At 35.1% G+C, this 8,872-nt stretch overlaps 1 protein-coding gene across 1 annotated transcript in view; it reads left to right on the forward strand.

Annotated features, from left to right (window-relative positions):
- Positions 1–6,974, forward strand: part of LOC113060361 (bromodomain adjacent to zinc finger domain protein 1A-like) — a 22,474-nt gene extending 15,500 nt beyond the window's left edge. The window contains 1 exon segment of the mRNA XM_026229222.1: positions 6,841–6,974. Within this exon segment, the coding sequence (XP_026085007.1) occupies positions 6,841–6,974 (134 nt within the window).
- Positions 6,975–8,872: the final 1,898 nt, after the last annotated feature.

Consider the following 8,872-nt stretch of genomic DNA (forward strand, 5'->3'; position numbering starts at 1 on the left):
TTCAGAAGAGATGAAATATATACTTATGTGGTGTGTTTTTTGTCTTTTTTGGTAACACTGTAATGATATGAAAGGTAACCTATTTATCTTCATTTTCTAATTATTCTTTTTAGAATTGGCTTAAAGGAATTTTAGTGGTTACATTTATCCAATTAATTGTAAAACAAGTTGTTGGTTTTTTTCATTTTCAGTGATATGATCCCCATTATATAAGTTGGCAGCTGTCCAATTCCTGTTTGCTCATTTCCAACTTGGAGATGCTTAGATATTGTTTCATGCTCCCTAGAGTGCAATAGAAAGAAATAATTGCTCTTACAGAGCCAGGTTGGGGGGTAAATATTCATGCCTTGAGTACAGAATGCATTGCCCTTTGGGTTTCCATGGATTAAACTTTAATTTCAACTGCTGTATCAACAACAGCAATGGAGAAACCACCTGGGACACCACAAAACAAATTAACTTCAACCTTTAGTGTAAACTTCATGTCATGCTATATTCATTTCTCCTGCTTTAAGGGCAATGTCATGAATAATGTATTAGCTCTCCATGACAGACTCCGTAGAGCCTTTCCACTGTCTGTTGGGAAGGATAATGGACAGATCAAACGCTGAGAATTCCAGCACTGTGTTTCATTGAGTCCCAAGTGATTGATGTTTCTGCTGTAAAAAGTTCTGAAATTACAGGAAGTGACAACATTGTCCTGCTCATCTCTTATAGCTGAGACAGGAGAGGGTCTGTCATATTTGCCCAAAGGAAACTTCATATTCTCTCAATCTGATTGGCACGTTATGTAAAATTCCTCTTGAGGCTCTTACAACAAGCTGCTGCTGCCAGTTTGAGGAAGGACACATTTCTTTCTCTGGCTTACTTCCAAGAGGAAAGAGTAAAACCTCATCACAAGTATAGCGACTGTAACACTGAGTGCTGGGAGCATAGGTTAATGCAGCGTTGATTCATTTGTGGTTTGCGGAAAGACTTCATAGCTGCGTGGGCTTCATAGTTTCCCTAATGCTCAGGCGCTACAAAAACACACCTTTCAACAGCAATATAAAAAACTTCCTCTTTCATTTAAAAGAGTGGAGACTGGGACTATTTGCTTTCACATTTTGTAATCTTATTAATTTTTGTAGAGGTTATTTTTTAAGAGTCACTTTCGTACCTTGAAGCTGGACTATAAAAAGCTATTTTTTTGCCAATTTAAAAAGCTGTAATTTGGACCATTATAAACTGTTCAGTTATAGTTCATTGACATTAAAAAGGGGTATGTTGTCACATTATAATATAGAGGAAGTTTTCAAAAAAATGTGAAACTGCTGCTGACTTGAATCTAAAATTAAAGTTACAAAAAAATCTAAACACAAATACATGTATATGTATTTTTTATAAAAGTAATGACAAAAGCACAAAACATAACTACTAAAACTGTAGATAAAAATAATGCTAATGCTAAATATTAATAAACGTTAAAATATTATATAAATAATACTGAGTTTTATGATGTCATTTTCTAAAATTTCTGTCAGTCAAAACCATGGTCAATGTCATGAAAAATAATAAATAAATGTTTAATAGTCTATATTGCATTTTTAACACAAACGAACAGTTATATTCATTTAGTCATTTAGGACTTCAACTAACATTTGGTTATTTGAGATGTTCTTTTCTTTAAGTTTTTAATCTAATATTTATATTTTATTTCAGCTTTATTTCAATTAATAAAAAAATATTTTATATTTTTTTTAACAATAACATAACTATTGTATTGCAATGTTTATGTCACATAAACTGTTCATATTCATATTTATATTATTCTGATAATGATATTATATGGCCTTGTGACAAACATGCCCCAGTATTCCATATACAGTAAATTATAATTTGAGAAAGTACTGCTCATTGGAAATCTAGAGAGAATACGTATGTGATATTAGACTGTGCAGAACTAATGTTTTAAAGTGTGTTATCAACTAGTGGATGTGATAGAATGGAATGTGTAATATGTATAATTCAAATATTATAAACATCTTTTCAAAAAAAAAAATCCATTAATGGTTACAGTGTTATGGTCCCAGGTAGTTAGAGCTGAAAATGAAAGTGAGCTGAAATGACTAGTAATCATCAACATGAAGAGGAGACATCAGAGTCATTTAGCTTCAGCAGAGCAAAACACAGCACCCTATCATTACCCCACAGACACCATTAAGACATTACTCCAAAAAGACCTCTAATTCACTGCTGTCCACCAGCCGATCGAGTGTAAACGCATATGCTTATTAGAGAAGTGAAGTCAAGCTCTATTTTTAGAGTATGGTGTGTGTATAAGGTTAAAAACACACAATTGTTTAGTGCTGTGCTGGGTGTTAGAGAGCACTGGCAGACTGTGAATCTATATAAAGCTATGGGGTGTGAAATGTGAGGCTGTTAGTCGAGTGCCACATCTTGTGATTAAAATGAACTACTACTGTTAAAGGATGGTGAGAGAGCAGCGCTGCTGGACTACAGGGCACAATCACTGACAGTTCACACATCATTAACTTGGTCTAATGTCAGAAAAACCTGCCGAGAGGCCTTCACATGTGCTGTCATTTAAAAACAGTCAGTGTAGGCACTAGTATAAAGCTAACACTGCTTTTAAATTACTATTTTTCATAAAATTATCAAACTTGTTAAATACAAAACAAAATTATTTGCAAAAATTGACTATAATGCACTTGTAGTGGAAGTCTATGAAGCAAAACATTTCAGTGGAAGAGACTTGAAAAAGTTTCAAAAATATAGTTTGTTTTTTAATGTTAAAATGTGATAAAATCAGTTTTTAATGCCCGTCATGCCACTGAAGTAACCTGAATTTCATCCACCTAGAACATTATAGTTGTTTGTGATAGAATTAACTTTAATTTATCCTTTTAATATATTATCATCTCCTCTCTGCAGTATTACAATTTTTACCACTTTGTTTATGCCCTCTTCTTCTAATTTGGTTTAATCCTCTTGATTTTTATTTATTGGAGTCGTTTCACTACTCAGTTGGTGTTATGATTCACATATCTGAGAATTTTTTGTTTTCTTTAATCTTCTCATGTTGTGTCCCATCTGGGTTGTAACAATCCAACTTCTACGTCTCAATGAAAAGGAGCTCGTTAGAAAGACATTTGATTTTTGACAGCCCAATTTTCACTCCAAAAGCAAGCAATGTGGAAGATTAACTTTTTTTTCCCCCCAATGACAAATCCTCCCTTCTGATCGTCAAACTGAAGTGCAGCTTTGCTGCTGACCTTTAAAAGTGTGACGATTCTCTATGCTTTTAAAAAGCTCTCAGACAGTGTGGAAAAGCAATTCTGTCTAATCACCTACTTTAGTGACAGCTCGTGATAGAGACTGACAGGCACATTCAGAATAAGCAAGGCACGTTTGGAAAATCTTATACTATTCCTGCAGTCTTCTGGGCATCCACTGCAAATGTTTTCTATAGCCACTGGCTCTTTAACAACCCCAGAACTATTCAACCTGAATGCTGCCATCTTTGCTTTATGTGCTCTCCACCCACTTCCAGAGTTCAGTGTCATATGATCATCCACACTGTATAAGAACATCTCTGAGCAGATGAGAAAAAACACAAATGTAGTTTACGTTTCAAGGCAAGACTCTACTTTTGGGCTTTTTTTTGCTTCCATAACATCTTTTCTTAAGTCTAGTGGAAAGAAAACTATCTATATTTACAGTATATATCTATTAACCTATATCTATATATGTGTCTGTAGATTTCAAAGACATTTTTTTTTTAAAGGCTGTTTTCTAAAAATATCCTGCACTGAGCCGTAAGTTTCCACTATATTAGGACTTACAGTAGCACTCTTACAGTTTTATTCTTATCTTTATTAAGATTTTTTCCTAAAACATGGTGCAAATGTATTTTTTAATGGCTGTTGACAGTATTTTCTGATTTATGGAGTGATCAATAAACTCCCTTGTGTAAAACCCTCTGAATTCAAGTCAAGTCACCTTTATTTATATAGCGCTTCATACAATGCGTCAAAGCAGCTTTACAGTGTTTAACAGGAAAATAGTGTGTTTGATAACGCAAGAAGACAATAGTAAATGCTAAATTTTTCAGTTAAAGTCAGTTAAATCGTTTCAGTGTTGTCATCATCCAGCTCTGTTCAGTTAAAATAGTATCTATGCAATCAAGTTGACGGTATTGCCAGAAATTAAGTATCCCCAACTTAGTAAGGCAAAGGCAACAGTGTAAAGGATCCAAAAACTCCATTGGTGACAGAAATGGAGAGAAAAATTCACCTGGGGTGTGTTGCTTAAAGAGCTCTCCAAAACAACTGAAATCATCTTCAATAATGTGCTCGAATAACTGTGTAGTGAATTAGCCAAAAGCAACATCAACTGTGATTTTTACCAGCTTTTATGCAATCAGACTTTCAAAATGTAATTCATTTTATCAAAATGCTAAATAACTATTTATTTCTGATTCATTAAAACATGCATATGTCAACAACTTTGGCACAATACTGTCTGCTGCATAGCTCACAACTTCACATACTGCTTCTAAAAAAAATTCTAGTATTGTATTCTGAACACAGTCCAAGGCTTTTGTTTAAAAGCTTCTTGATGAAAGAACACCTTCACATCGTTGGAAATCATGGAAGGCACTCAAGGCAGCATCTTTATTGAACGTAGTTCCTTATAGTTGCAGCCCTTAAATCAGTCCCCCACAGGCATCGTCTTTATATCAGGAGATGATTTGCTGTTCAGTCAAAGTAATCTCCACCGCAGGTACAGATATAGATAAACTAGATAGAAAAACACTTTTAGCTTGCAGCACTCCATATGGCAACATAAATTATTAACAGCACACACACACACCACACACACACACACACACACACACACATATATACTCTTGACAAAAGCACAGCATTAGATCCTTGTTATTGCTTGCAGTTTATGTGATTGTTGATATAGATACGACAAACGAGTACCTGGTGGCTAATCAAAAAATACATGTAAACTAAATTTAGACACATTTCAAGCTGCCATGAAAGGGAAATCAGCAGAACTCAAATAATGAATTCCCAGATGAAAAATATTTGGATTCTTTCATAGGTTTGCCAATTTACCAGGTATTTTATGTGTTTAAATTATTAAAAGTTTTTTTTTATTACTTTAAATATAACAAATGTTGTAATTTATTTACTGAAGTAGACACATGAGACAATACGGTAAGCGTACAGTGCTATAAAATATATGTGGATTTTAAATTTCTCATCATTTTGTGGAAAATTTTGAAATATTAGTAAATTAGTAATACCGTAAATTAGCTCATATTGATATTTGAGATATTGTTGAGGTCTCTTCTGAAGCTCTAGAAAGACCAATGAGAGATGACTGAGGTCTTTTTCTCAGGAGAAGAGATTTAAAGGGTACATAACATACACAGTTTCACCTAATCTCGTGTTAATCTTGTGTACCTATAGAGTAGTACTGCACCCTTCATATATCCAAAAAGTCTTAAGTTTTATCATATTTATAAAAGAAAAATACAGCTTTACGATACTTTCTGGAAAAAGCCGAGCTCCTGGAGGCGTGCCGTGAGCGGAATTATAATCCTTCTGATGTTTCGTGTTGTTTCCATTAACATATATTCACTTATGTGCTGATTTACAACAAAATACAGAAATCTGATGCAGTTGTACTTACATGAATGGGGTCTTTTATCACAGGGACGGCTCCATGTTTTAATAGCAGATGATGTGCAAATCCAGTGTCGACTTGAGCATTGATTATAAAACATTCGTCACTCAAATGACCAGAACACACAAACACACTTGAAACACTCCGTTGCTGCCCCGGAAAAACAAACTGCATCCACTGTTCATGTAACGCTGGGTTGTTGGGGAAGCTGAACACGGTAAACTTTCCCTCACATCCAAAAACACACTTATTCTTGAACAAATCCTATGCAGCGCTGCTAACAATTTTGAAGCGCATTGATGTGCGCGGTCTCGCTCTCCTCTGTGTGGCCGGGTGCGCTTTTTCCAGAGAAATGCTCATATAAGGAGTTCCACTCTCGTCTATGTCATTAAATCCAGTCAATCTTCTAAATTTATTTTTTTAAACTTTGGCTATTTTTAGCATGAGAATCCTTCTCTTTAACAACTTTGAATACATGAAACACCATTGTTCTTTAAAGTTTTTTCTTTCCGTTGAATCCCGTGGCTAGAAACTTATTCAAGATTTTCCTTTTTCTACAGGTTTATGAAAACAAGGGCTTCATCTGAAATCACACATTACCTCTGATTAGACCACAGAAGGGAATTTGTGAAAAGCAGTGAAGCAGCCCAGTTAACATTGGTCACATGACAGTGACAACTTGATGAATCCAGATTTCACATACTTTTTTTTTATGTTTGCGAAGTATTCAAAGAGGGAAACAGTTCAAAGAAGAAGTGTGCTGGGTGTGTGGGGTCCAGAGTGATTTTACCAGCCGTTTTCCTCACTCTGGAGGTGTAAAGGCAGGGGGGCACCAATAATCCTCTCAGTTGTCTGGACCATTGGTCTCAAACTCAATTCCTGGAAGGCCACAGCTCTGCACAGTTTTACTCCAACCCTAATCAAACACACCTGATCCAGCTAATCAAGGTCTTCAGGATTACTAGAAACTTCCAAGCAGGCGTGATTTGGAGCTGGTTGGAGCTAAACTCCAAAAGAGCTGTGGCCCTGCAGGAATTGAGTTTGAGACCACTGGTCCAGGACTGTCCGTTGTAGTTTCCTGATGATTCTCTTCAAGTGCAAAATCATCTCTACTCTTTTGAGCGTGTTGAACTCCAGGTTGTTGTGACAGCACCAGACAGCTGCTCAACCTCTTGTCTGTAAGCAGACTCTTCTCCATCCTTGATGAGGCCGATGGCTGTGATGTCATCCTCAAACTTTCAGGGTTGACATCATCTAAGGTCTTCAATTAATGTATATTAACTTTATAGTTTAGTAAATATAATAACTAAAATGACCATTGTAAAATATCATTGTAGACACAATTATAATTCAAAATTCAAATAAAAAACTTGTGGTGGAAGCTATTAACAGAAGTGGCAAACACTGATATATTTCAACTGTCAGATTACAGCCTCATACTGCATACATGGTAATAATGTCATTTCCATTATATATATATATATATATAAAAGAGCATTAATGCTATATAATATTACTGTATGTAATATTTGATGTTGCGGTCATGTAAAGCTGAAATTTAGTGTCAACCAATTTTCAAAGGCAAATATTTGACCCCAAGTGACTATAGGAGCAAATGCTCAATTAATTGTGCACCCTGACGACATCAGTATTTAAACATAAATAACTTGTCATCTCTTCTGTCCTCGAAGTGACAGTTTGAAAGTAAAGTCTTGGCTGTCAGTGGTGGATTAAATTCTCTCAGATAACAGTATGGCAAAAAATAACCTCAGAGGTTGGGATGGTAGCATTAACCACGTTAGCCATACATGAAATTAGATTAGTTTTATCACATGAAATACCTGTCATTTAAAATCTTCAAAATAAATAAAGTAATTTTGTGATGAACTACTTTGGATTTTGCTTTACCACCTATGTTTTTAAGGTGGTTGTCACAGCATATTATAAAAAAAAAAATAAAAATAAAAAATGTTTAGTAATAAACGATAAAATACAAAAATAATATACAAAACCAAATTCTTTACCTTAAATTTCACTGGGCTATTTATTTATTTATTTCTCAAATAATGCCTCAGAAAGCACTTTATCCTTTTCATTGTGTAGTTTGAATGGAATCTTGTATATTCGATACAAACTCTACAGCAACCCGCTTAAAAGACAAACAGTTCCCTGTCCTGACTCCTAGGACAAAATAGCTGCCTCTTTAAAAACAGTTTGAAAGAGCTGATTATATAATCTAAAGACAAAACTGCAGAAAATCGGAGTTGAAGTCGGAGATGATTCATGTAGGCAGGTATTTCAGTCCATTGTTCGTGATGGATGTGATGTGAGGTTTGTGTTCAGATGCACCTGAACATGGCTGCGGTGAGTCTGTTAATTCAGCAAACACACTCAATCTAGGGAGAGATATTTTGAGAATTTCATTCAGCAAGGTCAGACCTTCCTTTGTTGTAATGAGTGAATTTCCACCCATCTGTGAGAGGCCAGCACTGTGTGTGGCTTAATTAGCTGGATCCATCATGGCTAATGAATTGGAAAAGTGAAACACATTGACTGAAAATCTGTAGCATTGAATTTCTTCCAACGAGTCATGGAGAAATTGCTTATCAAATCTAATACATAATTAAGGTTCATGTTTTGCACTAAAATGCAGCAGATCTCATTTAATAATTAATGGAGACTTTCTGGCAAGCAACAAGATAATTCTCAACCTCTCTGGAGGATGTTACAAGAGTCCAGATGTGTTTTTGATATTGACGTGTCTCTTAATTTGTCTTAACAAGCTTGATTATTTAATACTTTTCTGCCCCTTGGCAATGATCGGAGTAAAAGATTGTTTTCTAAGATAAACCACAGCAATACAGTTTGGGAAAATTGTCTTTGACAATATGCTTCGATTCCACTCTCTGAATGGTTGCATTCAGCAGTGCATTTAAAATGCATCATGACTCTCCCTGCCAACACGATTTGGGTTCTTGTTGCTACATAATGACTATTTTTCACTGGAAGACTGAGATATCCCTCTCAGCTCTCACATACACATTGATTTGAATGTTGCAATTGCAATTAGAGACCACAAAGTCATGCTATCCAAGTAATCATCTCCAAATCAACATGAAATCGATGTTCTTTATACACGGTTCTTCAATTTTTTTATGGTATTAAATTT

Source organism: Carassius auratus, chromosome 42, assembly GCF_003368295.1.
Source record: "Carassius auratus strain Wakin chromosome 42, ASM336829v1, whole genome shotgun sequence".
NCBI classification, from domain to species: Eukaryota; Metazoa; Chordata; class Actinopteri; order Cypriniformes; family Cyprinidae; genus Carassius; species Carassius auratus.